Source organism: Chinchilla lanigera, unplaced genomic scaffold (genome assembly GCF_000276665.1).
Source record: "Chinchilla lanigera isolate Chin_1 unplaced genomic scaffold, ChiLan1.0 scaffold00055, whole genome shotgun sequence".
Taxonomy (NCBI): Eukaryota; Metazoa; Chordata; class Mammalia; order Rodentia; family Chinchillidae; genus Chinchilla; species Chinchilla lanigera.
Window position 1 is genome coordinate 8,731,217 of NW_004955456.1, and position 18,584 is coordinate 8,749,800.

Genomic DNA, 18,584 nt, shown 5'->3' on the forward strand with positions numbered 1-18,584 from the left:
GCGGCTTTCGGGTCGGAGCCGAGGAGCCCGAGGACGCCGACGGTGAATCTGGTGAATCGCTGTGCTCCGTGCGTGCCATTGTGTGGGAACGCCGTGCCGGGGCTGAGCAGGGGAGCGTGCCTGCTCGCCTGCCCTTCCGTCTGGGGCCTCGGGAAGGACAGAGGCCCGCTGTGCGCCTGACACGCCCCTCACACCCCCGGTGCGCTCCTGCGGAGTGCGGAGGTGCGGCGTTGCCTTGGTAGTACGGGCGCCCGGAGACTTGGGTCGCCTGATGAGGTGCTCCGGAATCGAGCTGGCGTGTGTGGGGACTAAGGTCACCAAGTGCTGACACTTCCTGGGCTCTAGCTGCAGCGGTTCTGTAAAGCAGAGAGCGAGCGAGAGCGCTCGGGCCCCATATAGTTTCTGCCCGTGAAGAACTTAGAGTAATGGGCTGTAAAGGGCGGCAGGACTGAATTCCCGCAGGAATGGGCCAGCTGTTAGGGTTTTGTTGTGATTTGGATATGGAGAAAGATTTTGTTGTGGTGAGAATCGTAAAGGAAGGGGCCTCTGAGGTGGATCTAGAAAGGTGAGGAGGATTGGGGCCGTTCAGAACTAGCCTGGAAACAAAAAAGCCAGGGCCAGTTGGTACCCCGACTGGGCACCTGGAGTCTCGGCAGTGGCAGCTAGTCACAGGTTAAATGTTAACCGACAGAACCATCTATTACCCCCTCTGGCTTCCAGTGCATTTCTGGGTTCTGGAGAATTGTTTTTCATTTGATGAGTCTGTCTTACTCTGTTAAGCAGCCCGTGACATAAAGCAGTGCTTGGCTTATTTTAAGGTCAGTGAAAAGGATACTGCTTGTCATTCATGTCTGGTGTTAACAACTGGGGAATGAAGTTTGGTGTCTGCAAGTTGTTTGGGGCACGTGCTTAGTTTGTAGGAGCTGGGCTCTGGTGTGGTCCCAGCAGCTATGGCTCTGGACAAATGATAAGTGAAAGCCTTTTAGTTGTCTCCTGGGTGTTTTTAACATCATCTACTTCACAGAGATGCTGTTTGTTTCTTTTACTCCGTATTGTTGAAGAACCCTTGGAGCCATTCAAACAAGATGCCATGTCATTGCTCTGGAACATTATGATTAGTCTGAGGACCTCTCTGACTTCAGTCTTAGCCTTTCTTTAAACATACCAGGAGCGCACCATCCTTACTGTTCAGTGCTTCTCTTTGACTTCTCCCTCCACCTAGTGTTTCATCTCGTCCATTTACAGAGCAGCAGCTGAAGAGAGATGGTCCTGACAGGGAACACAGTGTGACATAACCTGTGGATGGCAGGTCTGGGGGTTGTGTCTGTCGGGGTGATATGTCGGTAATCCCATTACCACACAAAAGGGTTTTAACATTTCTTATATTCTGACATTCCAATTAAAATAAAAAAGAAATGGAGGAAAGGTTGAGTTTTAGCAAATTGTATATTCATGTAAATTTTATTTTGGTAAAATTGGAAATCCTTAAGTTATGTTCTTTAGATAGAAATCAAATAAATTTGACAAGAGATCTGTAGCACTTCTGTGTGTCATGACACACCTAAGTGTAAATCTTGGGACTCCACAACATAGTCTGTGAAGCACTGTCTTCTAGCAGTCGGATTTTGATGCATTTGGTCACAAGTGCTGCTTTTCAGACATCCCCCAGTGTTTACATGGAGTGTTGCTGTTACAGCGAGAGTTCAGCTGGCACCTCAGCATTAAACTTGGCGTTGCCTGTGACTTACTTTCCTAAGCATCTGGTAGTTAAGCCCCACATTATTTTACATTTTAACAAGTGGTTTTAATTTTTTTTAAGATGCCCAGGTAGTTAAAAAACCAGAAAGACAAAGAATTAATTTTAGTTTTGGGACAATGATGAATGTATTTTTTAAAAAGAGGAGAGCCAGCGGGTGGGGATTTAGCTTAGTGGCACAGCGCCTGCCTGGCAAGCTCAAGGTCATGAGTTCGATTTCTGGTACTAGAAAAAAAACCAAAAAATAAAAAAAAATAAATAAAAAGAGGAGAGCCATATTAGAAGACCTGTGGTTTTGTCACGACTTTGAAAGTAGAGCAATACATTCATTAATTATAACTGAAAGTACAGCCAGAGTATGAATTGTGGAAATAAGTGGTTACAGACCTTACAGACCTAATTGTGCAAGGCGGTTTTATTTTTTGTCTTTATGAAGGTACTGATGTTGCCTAAACTGCACGTTTAATAACAGAGTTTCAGCTTGGTTTTCTTTTTTGTAGTTTCTCTTTCCATCATTTAAAATTTGAGTTACTGTAAAATTTCTGCCCTAGGAACTGTATCAGATTAAGAAACAAGAAGAAACAAGATTGTACTCTTGCTTTGTGGTCTGCTGGAGGAATGCTGAGATAGGAATTCCCTTGAAGAAAAATAAGTTAAAACATTTAAAACTTCAAACAAATTAAATTTGTTCTTTTTACTGAAGTTAATGACTAAAATACCACATTGTATATCTATGGCATGTGAAATTGGTTTGTTTTTTCAGCTTGGCATTTGACTGGAATCCTGCTTGTTTTGGGGTCAGATGAGTTAGGTCAGAATCCAACTCTGCTACTTGTTTGCAGTGTGATGATCTACATATTACTTAACCTCTTTGACTCTATTTCCTCTTCTTTAAAATGGGGATAGTAGCTGGGCATGCTGGTGCATACCTGTAATCCTAGCACTTGGGAGACTGAGGCAGGAGGATTGCTATGAGTTCAAGGCCATCCTGGGCTATAGAGTGAGACAGTCTCAAAAAACACAAAATAAGTAAACAAAATGGGGATATTAATATCTACCTAGCAGTGCAGAAGATTAAAAAATGTGATGTATGTAAAGCACCTGGCATGGTGCCTGGTATGTGGCATATTTTAAGCAGTAGCTATTAAGTGTGTTATTGTCTAACTCTTTAGCCTTTGTGATATGGTTTCTCACTCTAGTGAAAGGGATTTCATTTGCCTCCCAGTTGATGTTTTGATTGCAGAATTCTATTTGTGCTTTTCAGTCTTTCTCTCATTTGATGGAGTTGATGCTTTACTCAAAATCACCAGCTTTATTAGGCAGCCGTAGAGCCTAATGGTAAATGAGTGGGCTCTGGAGGCCACCTTGTTTTGAATCCAGGATCACTTAACATTAGGATCTTGGGCAAATATGCTGACTGATTTATGCCTTAATTTCCCCACCTAAAAAATGGAGATGTTACAAAGATCATACATTACAGTATATAGGTGTGAGGCTCTTAGAGCTGTGTTGCTCTTATAAAAAGTAGGCAATAAGGCTGGAGATTATTGCTAAGCCCCTTCCCGGTGCGAGTCTGGGAGGACTACGGAAGAAGTCATCCTGGAGCTGAGTGCACAGGAGCACGGTGGAGGGCATTGGGCATGCAGAGAGAGTGCTTCTAGGAGTCTTTGAACAGTGGAGACCACAGGACTTGGCAACTGGTACAGGGTCACTAGTAGATGGCTGTGCCTTTCGGCAGGAAGAGGAGTTGATTTGGTAGTTTGAGATAAGTTTTGGTGGTGTTGGTTCAAGACGTCTGTGGGTCATCTAAGTAGAGAGCTCCCCTTAACGCTCCCGGGTGTTAGAGCTGGAAGGGAGGAGACATATAAGGGTGATCAGAAAATTCAGTGAGTGCTTAAAGTATAAATTTTACAGCAGGGAGTGGTAGTGCACAACTGTTATCTCAGCACTTCAGAGGCTGAGGCAAGAGAATTGCTGTGAGTTTGAGGCCAGCCCGGGCTACATAGTGAGTTCAAGACTAGCCTGGACTACACAGAGACCTGTCCCAAAAAACTAAAAGCAAAACAACAATAATGCCAACAACAGACCTTAAAAAAAAAACAGTAAAAGACACATGCCCATGAATTTCCCTCAAAAAACACACCCTGGCTTTGAACATGTTTATCTCGTTGTTCTTGCCACTTCTGAAGCTGTTCTGGAACTCCACTTTCATGAGTGTCTTTATGAAATATGATTAAAAATATAGTGAATGCTGCTGTTGAGTTCTATCCAGTGGGAAGTTAGGCTCATAGAAACATGCCAATGTGTCCTCATCTACCTTATTCACCAGATCTGTCACCATGTGACTTCTGGCTCTTCTCCAAAGTCAGAATGACCATGAAAGATAATGCTTTCAATTGATTGAGGACATCGAGGTAGCTATGAATGTGTTACCTGAAGACACTCCTGAAGGAGGACTTCCAGAACTGCTTCAGAAAGTGGCAAGAATGATGGGATAAGTGTGTTTGAAATGAGGGAGAGTGATTTGAGGGGAATTCATGGCAATATGTCTTTTACTGTAACCTTAAACCTAAATTGTAAAATTCACTATGTCTTTTTATCACATCACTTTATAACCTTGGTGTGAAGCCATGAGTGAATATGTGCCCCTTTAATAGAGACCCCAGCCAGAACTGAGGGGATCACTGTCATTTGCAGGAGAGTGAGAGGAGGGCATGGCTCAGTGACTAAGGAAATAAGGAGAGTGGCATCTTGGAAGCTGGGAGAGGGTTTGTCAAGGTGTTATGGTTTGTGTCTGGATGTCCCCTCAAAGCCTCATGCAGTTATGGGGTGGACTTCTAGAGTTTATGATTGATTCATAGTCCAGTACTGAGATTATGGGTGTGAGTGCTGCACCTGCCCTGGAGCGAGGAGCCTGCATACAACCTGAGGGAAAGAGGCTGCTTGCTGCCGCTCCTCCCTCTTTGCTCTTGTTGCTCTTGCTGTCACCACGAACCCTGCCCTCTGCCATGTGCCACTCTGCCTTGGAGCCAGCTGAGAATGGACCGAAACCTCCACAAACTTGAGCTAAATAAACCTTTCCTCCCTTAATTCTGGGTGCCAGGTATTTTGTCTCAGCAATGAGAGAAAAGTAACCAAGACACAAGGTGAGTTAAGGACTGGACTCAGACTTTGATTCAGCATCTCAGAAATTACTAGAGACCTTGAAGTGTTCTCTGTCTTCCTTGCTTCTCATGTTTCTCTTTGAAGATCTCTTCTGTCTGTACTCACTGCTTTGTTATGGAGAAAGAAGGATAGTTTGTACTTATAGGTGGAGTGTGTGGGTTGACACAGGTTTCTTTGAACCAGCATGTGTTCTCACCGCTACTAGGTCGTGGGTGATCTTCAGGGATCATTGTTCTTTATTAGGCTCACTTTGCAACCTTTGGCTTTAACAACTTACAAATGTCTCAAACATAGCAGGATATTTGAAAAATACTACTGATGCCTGGGTGGAACCCAGGGCCTCGCATATGAGAAGCAAGTATTCTATCACTGAACTTCAACTCCAGCCCTTCTTTAACTTTCTATCAGAATGAACCTTTCTTCACATCAGGGTGACTACCTGCTGTCCACAGCAGAGGACCAGTGTGTGTCCTGTGGAGCAGGCCTGCCCTCCTTGTGTTACTCACCCCAGCCACCCTGGCTCTCTCAGGCATAAGTTTATAGGACAGCTGTGAGGACCTCCTGTTTAGCCTAAGGTAGTGTCTGCACTTTAAGATGAATATACCTGGCATGGTGATGCATGCGTGTAATCCCAGCACTTGGGAGACTGAGGCAGGAAGATCACTAGAGTTCGAGGCTGGCTTGGGCTACACAGCAGCACCCTGTCTCAAAACAAAAAAAAAAACCAAAATAAAACAAAAGATGAATGCTGCTGGTTTTGTTGTTCATGTGAACTTTTTGTTCTTGGCTCACCTTCAATGCGAATAAGTTAGGTAAAATAGGAACCTATTTAGGAAATATTGTCTAGGAGCAGAGGATCCCTCTTCAGCCCAAAGATTGTAGTTTAGAACTGGAATAAACTAGTTCAGAACTCCAAGAAGTAGTCATGTGGTGTACTTGAAGTACATGTGCTTTGGAGAGAGGTCATGAAAGGCCCCATGCTCCTTCATGGTGAATGTTAATTTACTTCCTTTCTAACAAAACCTTGTAGACTGCAAATGCAGCCTTCCCTGCTCCCTTGGGAGGCCTTCCGCCCTTCTGAGCTCTTTTCTGCGCTGTACCTTTGTATTTATTTCCTTGCTTGCCAACAAGCCAGCCTGCCACACCCCCCTAGTCCCTTTCAGCTACATTAGTGGTATTTAGCCATGGTCTCAGTTTGCCCACCCTTGTTATTTCCTAACCATTTGATTTCTCCCCTGCCAGAGTGCCATCTCCAAAGCCGTGGGTGATCTTGCCAGGTGGGGGTGGTGCAGAGCTTGGCTCCCCTGTGCACTTAGTAAAGAATAGAGAGGCCCAGGAATCAGTAGCTGGCTGCAACCTTTTCACTTGGAGCTTCTCTTGTGCCATTCTGGGCACCTCTGGGCTCCGTCCCCCTTACCCGTGCCCTCTGCTGGAGGAGCCCACGTGTGTCTGCGGAGCACTGTGCAGCCCTTCATCGAGAGAAGCCTCCACACAGTGTCCTCGCCATCTCCCGCCTGGCTTCTCAGGAAGCCCAGATCACTCTGAGCTCTTTAAGTGCAGATCACTGCCAGTTAAGGGTGACCTTTCCCAGCCCCAGGGCAGGTGGGAGGGTGGTTCTGCTTTCTCTCTTCTTTTTTCTGGGTTGATTGAAGGAAGCATTCTTTTAAGTTGTGTTTTTTCCTGTTTATTGCTACAACTAGTGAAGAACATGAATGGAATTAAAATTTAAGGAAGCCTTACTTTGACTCCTAAATCAGCAGAAACGATTGACAATTATATTTATAAATTTTATTGTTGAACATTATTAGAGAAGGAGCGGGAGGTGTAGTTCAGAGGTGGAGTGCTTGCCGAATGTGTGTGAGGGCCTGGTTTTGACACCCAACACTGCCAAAGAAAAAATGGTTTTAGGTGACATGTGTATTTACGACAAACATTTTAAAAGGAAGAAAGATATGTGGAATCTTATCTGCTAAGGATAACCAGCAGTGTTAACATTTGAGAGTATGACCTTTTTTTCCTCATGTGGGTGTTTTGGAGTACAAAGGTAAGCACCTTAGACTAAAACAATTGAAACAGTCTCATTCTGTGTAAATTCAGAACACGTTTTCTCCTTAAGCAAAACAGTGTAACAACTGTTTCCATAGCATTTACATTGTTTTAGGTATCATAAATTATCTGGACATGATTTAAAGTATATGAGGATGAGTGTAGATTATGGGCAAATACCACGTCATTTTATGTAAGGGACGAGGGCATCTACAGATTTTGCTATCCAGAGGGAGGAAGGGAGGGGTCTTGAAACTGATCTCCTCCAAATACCAAGGGACAGGGGACACCTGTATGCAATTTCAGATCCAGTGTTTTTAATGGCTACATTGTTTTCCTCCTGGTTAGGTAGCATATTTATTTACCCAGTCCCCTGCTATATTGTTGGATATCTAGTTTTCCATTTTTTACAATTTTAAATACTCCCAAGTTAAATATCTTAGTAGATAAATCTTTGTTTTCAGTAGCGGGTGTTTCTTGCGGTTAAGCTCTCCCAAGCAGAACGGCAGAGTTTCTGGTATGCCCTGCTTAGCTCTTTTGATATATTTGGCCAGGTTGGTCTCCAGGAGCTTTGTAACAGAACCCTCCCCCGTCTGCATTTAAGTCACTGTGGTGTAACTTGTGGGCTGCTTGAGATCTGAGTTCACGAAAGTCTTAGTACAGCATTGCCTTTTGCTTACTTAGGCCACCAGTCTGAAGCTTAACGGTCATTGAGCTGCCTCAGAGCTCTTGGTTACTGTGTCGTGGACTTTACTCACAAGCTTTTATGTGCTGGGGACATTGCCTTTTGCTGGGGCTTGTGTCCCTGCCTTCCATATCCGGACTTCCCGAGGCAGCTCCCAGCCCTGGTCCTTTCTCTCTGTATTCTGGTGAGTACGAGGACTCTTGCTTGAGTAGAGTTGGAATGAATATGGGGGAAAAGGGTTGGATGAATGCTTTGTCTCTTTTTTTCTTTTCTTTTCCCCCAACAGACTATAGTTTATTCTTTAATTGAAAGTAACATTTATCATTGCAACGGTTGCAGAAACTTTTGTAACTACAGGGGAAGTAAATTCATTTATCCTGTATGAATTTTCTGCTGGAAAATGATTGTGAATGGTAGAAAATAATTTTTAGTTTGTGAAATTTAATTCTTAATGTGTTTTATTTGAAAATGTGTTTACTCTTTTAGTGATTAGTGTTACCTTACTCTGGAAGTTTTCCTACATTGAATTGGCTTATGTTGACAATATTTGCTAGTTTGGGTATTTATTCTGGGGTGATATGATTTTAATGACTGGTAATTCTAGAAGTGATTTTTGTTTTTCTGACATGGGGTCTTGCTGTGTTGCACAGACTGGCCTTGTACTCCAGGGCTCAAGTGGTGTTCCTGCCTCAGTCTCTAGTGTAGTAGGTATCAGGCATGAACCACTGCACCCAGCTTACAAGTGATGGTTTTTGTTTTTTGAGACAAGGTCTCACTATATCTCAGACTGGCCTTGAATTTGCTTATGTAGCCCAGGCTGACCTCGAATTTACAGTAATCCTCCTGCCTCAGCCTCCCAAGTGCTAGGGTTATAGGCATGTGCCACCAAACCCAGCAAAATGATGATATTTTAAGCCTGGGCACATTTGATTTAATGAACTTGCACTTTTAAACCATTACATGATGGTGATGATGATAATGACACTAGGAATGGAATCCAAGGCCTTACCCATGTGAGGCACTGAGCTGTAATAGCACCAGCTCTCATCACTATTTTTTATTTTTTATTTATTTATTTATTTTTTTTTTGGTTTTTCTCCGGTACCGGGAACCGAACTCACGACCTTGCGCTTGCCAGGCAGGCGCTTTTGCCGCTGAGCTAAATCCCCAGCCCCCATCACTATTTTTTAAATAAAAATTTTAACCAGTACATAAAACCATACATATTAGTGGGGTAATGGTATGTTTTAATGCATGTATACATTGTGTCATGCTTAGATCAGGCTAAACATCTGTCTTCTTAAAAATTGTTTCCCTATGTTAAAAACTTTCAAAAGCTTTTCTTTTGGTTTTTGAAGTGTGCAGTACATTATTGTTATCTGTAGTCACCCTGTTTTATAGTAACTCACCGGGACTATTTGGTCCTATCTAATGATAACTCAGTATCCATCCACCCGTCTTTCCTCACTCCTCTCTCCTCGTATCTACCTGTTTTCTGTCTACACACTGCCGTGTAGAGATAAGAGGGCCTTTCAGAGGCATACAGCTAGGTCGGGAAGATAGACATCTGCAGGCAGCTGCAGCAAGGTGTCCAGTCCTGTCAGGAGGTTGTACAGGAATAGCAAGCACATTAAGTGAAAGTGGTCACTGGTCCTGTGGGGGCTGTAGGGGGGGGCATGAGGCATCTCATAGAGGAAATAGCCCTGGAGCTGAGTCTTGCAGAGGGATGTGAAATGGTGGGATGCAGTTCCTGAACGTCTGAGGACCAGTGGAAAGAAAAGCTTGAAGCTGCTAGGCATGGTAGCACAGCCTGTCATCCCAGTACTCTGGGTGGCTGAGGCAGAAGGATTGCAAGTTCAAGCCCATCCTGGGTAACATAGTGACTTAGCAAAACCCTGTCTCAAAACAAAACAAAACAAAACAAAACAAAACAAAAAACAAAACGACCCTGGGTTCAGTCCCCATTACTAATAAGTAACTAGGCTACAACTTTCTCTGTTACGTTCTGGGAATCGAAAGCAAGTGGAGTAAGGGATGCTGAGAGGCAAGCAAGACCTGGCATTGGTGGACTAGCATTCTGAGGAGTCTAGACTTCATTAGTCATTGGAACTCTGTAAAGTTGAAGCAGTAGCATGGCTAGATTCCTTGGAAATCACTTGGACAGCGACGTGGAGGGTGAGCTTTCTGATGGGTAGGAGTGGACCAGTTGAGACTGTTGGCAGTAGTCACAAAAAGATGATGGACTGCAGAAGGAAATGGAAAATAAGAAGCAGGAATAAGAGATGTTGTTTCAGAGAAATGGAGTGGTTAGCACTAAGTAATTCTTGGGAGTGGGAAGTAAGGCAGAAGGCTAGGCTCTTCTGAGCTTCCGGATTGATACAGAGCACATAGGAAAAGAGCAGGTGGGTCCATTTTGGGATGTGTTGTGCTGCGTGGATGTGTAGATATCTGTAGGCGCTTGGACAGGGGTCTCAGGTGCGGTTAGTCTGTGTCATCTTAGCAAGCAGATGCACAGAGTGGGTGGATCTGCAGGGCTCGCTGATGGGTTGCATCAATGAACATGGAAAGGGAAGGAATGCAGCTAAGGAGGAGTCATAGGGGAGTCCACATTCTGAAATGCCTACATTAAAGAAAAGAAAGCGTGAGCGGAGAGTACAGCTGATGAAGTTAGAAAGTCTCGCCTGAGTGAATCCGAAAAAGGCAGATTGGAGGAAGAGAATAAAAATGCAGAGCGGGCGCTAGCAGTGCTAGAACACTTGCCTAGTAGGTGCGAAGCTCTGGTTTGATCCCCAGTACACCCCTCCCTCCTGCCAAATAAAGAAAAATAAAAGTATGTGTTGAAATTAGAAAAAAGAGCGGTAAAGCTCTGGTGAGGCTGGTTAAAAAGAGCAGGCAGAACTGGGCATGGTGGAACACATTCTGTAATCCCAACACTCTGAAGCTGAGGCAGGAGATGACATGTTTGAGTCCAGCCTGGGCAGTTTAGCAATTTAGTAAGACCCTGTCTTAAAATAAATAAAAAAGGGGTGGGAATGTAGCTGAGTGCAGAGGCCCTGGGTTCAATCCCCAGTGGGGGAAAGAAAATGAATGAACTCAGTGTGATGGTACATGTCTGTAATCCCAGCTGCTTGGGAGGCGGAGGAGGAAGGATCATGGTTTTGAGGCCAGCCTGGGAACCCAGCAAGCCCTTCTCAGAGTGAGGGATAAGGGCTGAGAAGGTAGCTTAGTGTAAGGCACTGAGAAACATTCATATTGACAAAAGAATGACAAGTAAATTAATATTTGAAGAAATCACAGTACTCTGCCATGAAACTTAAAAAACAATGTAAAAGGGATAATTTCCTAGAATAATGTATCTTATCAAAATTGACTCTTTGGGAATGAAAAACAGATTTGTAGCCATTAAAAACATGAGTAAGTAGTGAAGATAACAGCACCAAGGTACAAAACCAAAGACTTGGCAGATCCAGATAGTCTTCTGGCCAAGGTCTATCAAGTTTCCACGTAATTAAAGTGTATATCTTCTTACATTGTTTGTAAGAATTAATTGCAGTGAACAAATGCAATTAATTTTCATATATGAAGAGTACACACTGTCCTGAGAATATTATAGGTGACCTGTAATTTTATCTCACGTATGGATAGATGTGAGAATTCAGAATAGAATTTAGCAAATGGCAGTGTCTTTTTTGTAAATCATGATCTGGGCTAGAGATGTACCCCTCTGGTGGAGCCTGTGCTTAGCATATGTGAGAAACAAGAAAATACAATCACATGAAAATTACCCAGAATATAAGTGAGAGTCAAACTGAAAATAATCAGACAGTTTAAATTAACAGATCATGGAGAAAACCAAATCACTCAGATGCTGCAGATAAAGCATCTGTTAAAATGTCATAGCTGGCTGGGGCTGTAACACAGTGGTAGAGCAGGTACTTAGCATGCAGAGGTCTTAGTTTCAATCCCCAACTTTTCTCCCCTGAAAATAAGTAACATTTATAATGAAAGTCTCTTTGCAGACTTGGAATAGGACTACTTCCTTAATCTACTGAGGGATTCCATCAGGAACCTATGACATGTACTGTATTTGTTTCTTTTTTTTTGTGGTACAGGGAATTGAACTCAGGACCTTGCACTTGCCAGGCAGGCGCTTATGCCACTGAGCTATATCCCCAGCCCTGACATGTACTGTATTTAACAGTGGAGTGTTAAAAGCATTTCCTGTAAAGCCAGGAATGAAGCAAGAAGTCCTATTATTGCCACTTCTGTTCATTATTTTACTGAAGGTTGTAGTCAAAAGTAGAAAAAAAAATGATACAAGGGTTGGAAAGGAAAAAATACAGCTTACTGTAAACATTATGATTGTCTACGCAGAAAATCCAATTGAAGCCAGAAACGGGCTGTACTTTAAAATATTTCACAGAAAGTCTGGAGTCAAGATCAAAGAAAGTCTTTTGTGTTTGTATATACTAAAATCAATAGGAAATGGGTTAACTCACAGAAATCAGTGCTGGCATGGTGGTGCATGCCTGTAATCCCAGCACTCCAGGCAGGAGGATTGTTACAAGTTTGAGACCAGCCTGGGCTGCAAAGTGAGCTCAAGGCCAGCCTGAACTGCATAGTGAAACCCTGTCTGAAAAAGACAAAAAACAAATCAGTGATAGCTATAAGAATTAAGTATGTCCTTGAATTTACCTAACAAGGTGTGTGAGGCCTTTCTAGAGCAAGTTTTTACTTCTTTTTTCTTTTATGATGTTGGGGATGGAACCCAGGGCTTCGGCCATTGTAAGCATGGATCCTACTGCTGAGCTGTAGTTGCGGCCCCTCTAGAGAAAGCTTTACAAACGTTTGAAAAAGTAAACCCAAGGAAGTGTAGAGAGGTAGCACATTCAAAGTTTAAGAAACACTGTGTTATAAAGATATCATTAATTTCTCAAGTTAGTGTCCACTGCAATTCCCATTTAGATCTCAGCCAGTTGTAGGAACTTCATAATTGAAACCTAAAATTTATAAGGGAGGTTGAAAAGCCAAGAATAGCCAGGACAGTTTTGAATAGTAATAAAGTGGTAGATTTCTTGTAGTTGATAACAAGGTTTAAGATTGTGTGGTACTGACGCGGGGCAGAGACAGACACAGCCATAGAACAGAAGAGAAGACCTGTGATCAGACCACTGTGTGCAAAGCAGCTTGCTGAAGGAGAGGGGTGGCGTTACCAGTCCACAGAAGGAGGGCGGGCAGTTCAATAAATGGTATTGGGTGGCCGCCAAATAGAAAAAGATGCAACTAGAAACATGGTTCTAGACTTCCTGAATCAACTACAAGTAGATGAGAGACTGTAAGAGTAAAGCTTTAAAACTTGTATAAAATAATGAAGAACATGAATATAACAATAGAGAAGGTGTTCCTGAATAATTCACACATGCTCAGTCATAAAAGGAAATGGTTCATCAGTTTAACTACATTTTAAAATCAGGATCGTCTAGTAATTGAGAAAATGCAAGTCAGAGTGCGAGATGCCACTCATGCCTGCCATGATTGTTACAAGAAAGAACAGATCATGGGCTGGGCATGGTGGTGCACACCTCGGGATCCCAGCACTTGGGAAGCTAAGGCAGGAGGAAGATCTCCAGGAGTTTGAGGTGAACGTAGACTACATAGTGAGTTGAAGGCCAGCATGGAATATATAAGGAGATCCTGTCTCAAAAACAAAATGAGATTATAAGTGTTGGAAAGGGTGTGGGGAAATTGGAACACTTACACACTGCTGGTCTGAGTACAAAGTGCTAAAGCCACTTTGGGAAGCAGTCTGCTAGTTCCTCTAAAGATTAAACATAGAAGCTGGGAGTGGTAGACACACCTGTAATCCCAGTATGCAGGAGGCTGAGGCTGGAGGAATGCTGTAAGTTTGAGGCCAGCCTGAGCTATGTAGTGACACTGTGTCAAAAACAATATCAACAAAAAACCAAACAAAAATTGAACATAGAGTTACATCTGACCCAGCAGCACCACTTGTAGGTATATAGTGATGAGAAATGAAAACATATCCATAGCAGGGTTATTCACAGTGGCAAGCAAAAATCCAAGTGTCTGTCAGCTGACACATGGACAAACACTGTGTTTATGTATAAATAAGATATTCTGTGCAGTGGAGTTTTTTTGGCAGTAAACAGGAATGAAGTACTGATGCTTGGCAGTGGTTGCATTAGAGCCAGGGGAAGTGGAGAGTTGCCCTTTCCTCATGAGGTGATGAAACTGTTCCATCAGAAATTAAAATCCATTCGTGTGGTGATTGTAGCTCAAATCTGTGAATATACTAAAAATCACTAACGTGCATACTTTGAATGGCTGAAGTGTATGATATGTGAAATATATCTTAATAAAGCTGTTAAAAACATCAAGACCTTTTCCTAGGGTAAGATATATCATAAACTATATCAAAGAAAACCCACAAGCTAAAATGGTCAAAGGCTCAGTATCAGAATCTAAAAAGAACTTCTAATCATTAATAAGAATTAGAATAACATTCTAGTAGTCAATGACCGGGGGACTCAGGGAATTCTTTTCTTTTTACTTTTTTTTTGGACATGCTCAGGATTGAGCCTAGGGCCTCATGCATGTGAGCCAAGTGCTCAACTTCTGAGCTGTACCCTCAGCCCTTTGTATTTTTTATTTTGAGACAGGATCTCGCTGAGTTGCCGAGGCCAGCTTGGGACTTGTGATCTTCCTGCCTCAGCCTGCTGAGTAGCTAGGATTATGGCCAGACTGTGCCCGGCCAGGCTATCTGTCTGTCTGTCTGTCTGTCTGTCTGTCTATCTATCTATCTATCTTTTTTTCAGGCAGTTTATTTTTTTTTTTAATTTATTATTTTTTTCAGGCAGTTTATTTTTGAATGAAAATGAATGGCTGATAGAAAGTGAAAAGATGCTGGATTTCAGTGGAGATGCAATTTAAAATAACAGATACCATTTTGTGCGTGTGTGTTACTGGAGATTGCGCTCAGTGCCTTGTGCGTGCTAAGCAACCTCTGAGCTACATCCCCAGTCCCACATCTGTCTTGTATACTTTAGAATCAGTATACTTTAGAAGATCAAGCAGTGGCCCTACTACTGGGAAATTGGGCAGGCCTGCTCATGGGATGTGGGGCAGGGCAAGGTAGTAAACCAGTCCAGCCTCCTTGCAGTGCAGGCTGGTGAGTCAGGTCAAGTTGAAGAAGCCCTCCTAGTGGTACTCCTCATTGGGGGAGCAGTTGCATGTGTCAGGCAGTTAAATCCCCAGACTAGATAACATGGAGCCCGAGAGAGAGAACTCAGGAACAGAATGGTGAGTGAAAAAGCACAAGGATAAATATGACGTGTCATTCCTCCTAAATTCTCAGATACAGTGTCAGTAATCACCAGGAGTGCAGCTTGCGGTTTAAGGACTCAGTTCGCCTCTGACGACAGGGAAGAAATGCTGTTTTCCACCCCAGAGGGCTCTTGGAAAAGACAAAGGCACACACAGCTGGCTGGTTGCTGCTAGTTCTTAGGGACTGCTCACGCATCTTTTTGTCCTACAGCTTAAAAGCTGGTACAGACTTTTTAAAAACTGCTTTCTGTTAATGCTGGTCATATGCTCATACTTACCGTACTTGCTCACTGAGCCAGCTTCTCTTCTAGAGGCTGAGGCTGTGCATTGAATAAGAAAGACCAAAGAAAAGAAAAAGAGAAGTCTCTGCTGTTGTGGCACTCAGAAAGGTGGAGGCACAGACAGCAGACAAACAGGAAAATAGTTCTTCTCTTGGCCGATGCTAGGCCGCGTGGAGGAAATGGAGGGGCACTGAGAGATGGGTGGGTGGTCGGGAAGGCCTGCTCCCAGGAGCTGAGCAGATGCCTGTGGTATGAGGAGGGAAGCTGGAGAAATTTTTAGGAAGAGTCAGCCTGAAGTGAAAGCCTTCAAATAGGTCATGTTCAAAAATTGTAAGAATCAAATTCTTAGGAATAAACAGCAGAGTGCAAACCTAACACTTTGAAAATAGCAGCTACTGGTGAAGTGACTGGGAGCCTAAGTAAATGGAAAGGCGCTCCATGTTCATGATACAGAAGATAGTCGTAAGGTGGCAGTGGTAAGATACCCAGACCGATCTACCCAGGAGTGTGGTCCCTGTCGCTGTCATCATCCCCGTGCGTCTTGAGAAACTAACTTTGAGGCCCATGTGGCCAGGCTGAGTTCGAAGAAGGGAAAGTAGAGGACAGTGTAGGCGGGAAGGTTGGCTGGGTGGGGCGTAAAGTCCCATGCGCCGTGAAACCCTGCTGCCAACCTCATCCCAGATGTGGCTGCTGGGATGCTCGCACAGCTGGCTTGTACAGGGGAGGAATAACACCTGGTCAGTGTTTGTGGGGGCCTGCTCTGTGGCAGGTACAGGCACGCAGGGGGCTGGGATAGGGACCAGGACAGGAGGTTGTAACAGGTCCGCTTTTTAGGGCCAGAGATTCGGACCTCCTCGGTTTATTTCTGCACATGCAACCTACTTAAACATTTTCTTACATGATGTTGAAGTAGCAGAACTTGTAAAATATTTAGAAGATTCAAACTAAAAAAATACATATCTTTCAAGAGCCAACCATTTTGAGGTGCTGACAGTTAACATTTAGAACCCAGGGCCTTGCACATGCTAAGCATGTGCTTAGGTAACTACTGAGTTTATACCTCCAACCCCTTGAAATGAATTTATTGATAAGAGGCTCTCCAGTTCAACAATGAGTAACCCCCGTAAATGCCAGCACCACCCAGAGAAACAAAGCAAGAATCCTAGCTTCCCATTTGGCCTGTTATTCTAAGTCTTTTGCTCCATTTCCTGCAGGTGGAGCTGATCAGAATAATGTTCAGCATCAACCCCCTGGAGAACCTGAAGCTGTACATCAGCAGTCGGCCACCTCTGGTGGTCTTTATGATCAGCGTCAGCGCCATGGCCATAGCCTTCCTGACCCTGGGCTATTTCTTCAAGATCAAGGAGATTAAGTCACCGGAAATGGCAGAGGTGTGTCTCTCCCAGCTTTCCTGCTTGGGCCACTAGACCTTGTAGAGGGGGAAACACTTTTTGGTTTTCCATACATCGGTCTTGTCTTTGTCTGTCTATGCCTTGTCTTGTCTTTTCTTTTTTTTTTTCTTCTTTCTTTCTTTCTTTGTTTCTTCTTTCTTTTTTCTTCTTTCTTTTCTGTTGTGATTTTTTTGTTCCTGATGAAAAACACCAGTATTCAAAATTTTCAGCATTTCCATATCCCTATGACCTACTTTATTAGGAAATATGAAGATAGTTATTATTTGATTTAAATAATGTTACCATTTCCAGTGCATCTATTACAATGGAAACACATGCATTTTGGAGAGTATATTTGTAAAATAATTTGTGGCAAGAAGCTAGAGAACTCATTTCTTTGACATTCATACTAAGTTTTTCATTGCTGTTTTCGAAAACTGCAGTTTTTTTTTGAGACAACATGTCATTATGTATCTAAGGTGGCCTTCCTCAGCCTTCTGAGTGCTAGGGTAGCAGGCATACACCAACATACCTGGCAGAAACGCTGAACATTGGTGTTGCAAATTCACATCTATTATTGAGTTTTATTAGCTGTACTTTTTTATAAGCATATATTTTATTTCCAAATATATTTCTATTTTTTAAGCTAGGAAAATATTACCTTTTCCTAGCTTTGCCTTCTGGTTTTTTCATTTTGGGCAATTTAAATGTTATTGGAGCATTTTAATCTTTAAGCTAGATAGATATACATATATCTTTATTATTTTATTCATACAATTTATATATGCATATAAATATATTTTTTGTATCGGGAATTGAACTCAGGACCTTGCATTTGCCAGGCAGGACCTGTGCTGCTGGGCTGTCTCCCTGTCCCCAGATATACATATTGATTATGTTCATCGTGGGAAATTTGTGCTGTACCTGATTTGTCTTGGTGTCTCTTTTTCTCCCATTCCCCTCTTTCCCTTTAACCCCTCCTCTGCTCCTTTTCTACAAAGCTTTGTTTCCATTTTTTCCTTCTTTTCTCACTTTTTTCCTTTTCTTTTCCTCTCTTTTACCCTCTACCCTCCCTAGTTGAACAGTTTCTTCCAGTTTCACAATATCTGTTATACCTTTGGTCCTTATTTACACTTTCAGTTTCTCATACCAGAGAGACAATGCAATATTTACATGTGTCCAATTTATTTTACTTAAGAGTGTGGTCTCGAGGTCCATTCATACAGTTACGTCTCAAGTTTATCCTTCTTTATGGCTGAGCAGTACTCCATTATATTAAAAAACCCATCTCATTTTTATCCATTCATTGATTGATGGGCATTTGGGTTGTTTCCAATAATTAACTATTAAAAACTGTGTTGCTGTCAACATGGATGTGTTTATATTACTGTGGTATGATGCTTTTAATTTTTTCAGGAAGATAGCAAGAAGGGGAATAGCTGGGTCAAATGAGACCTCTAGACCTAGTTTTTTGAGGAATCTGCATACAGTTCCATAGTGGTTGCACCAGTCTATACTCCCACCAACAGTGGAGAAGAGTTCCTTTTTCCCCACAGCCCTGCCAGCATTTGTTATTGGTAGTTTCCTTGATAATAACCATTCTTCCTGGAGTGAGATGGAATCTCAGCATTGTTTTAATTTGCATCTCTCAAATGACCAGTGATGTTGAACATTTTTTTGTACATTTGTTTTTTGTTTGCATTTCTTCATCTGAGAATTGTGTATTCATCTCAGATGTCCATTTTTTTTTTTTAATTTTAAAGAGTAAAAGAAGGATAAAATAATAATAGGAGGGGCTTACCAAATTACAGACAAAGTGGTAGGAAATGATCAATGGTTATTGTTTTACATGTTGTTATCTATAAGACAGTTTCTCAGGAAAACAAATAGACAAATGATAGTGAGTTACAGACAAA

At 42.6% G+C, this 18,584-nt stretch overlaps 1 protein-coding gene across 1 annotated transcript in view; it reads left to right on the forward strand.

Annotated features, from left to right (window-relative positions):
• Window positions 1–18,584, forward strand: part of Tmem248 (transmembrane protein 248) — a gene marked incomplete in the record, with an annotated part of 32,176 nt that overhangs the window by 843 nt on the left and 12,749 nt on the right. Inside the window, 1 exon segment of the mRNA XM_013520567.1 lies at window positions 16,492–16,668. Coding sequence (XP_013376021.1) covers window positions 16,510–16,668 — 159 coding nt within the window.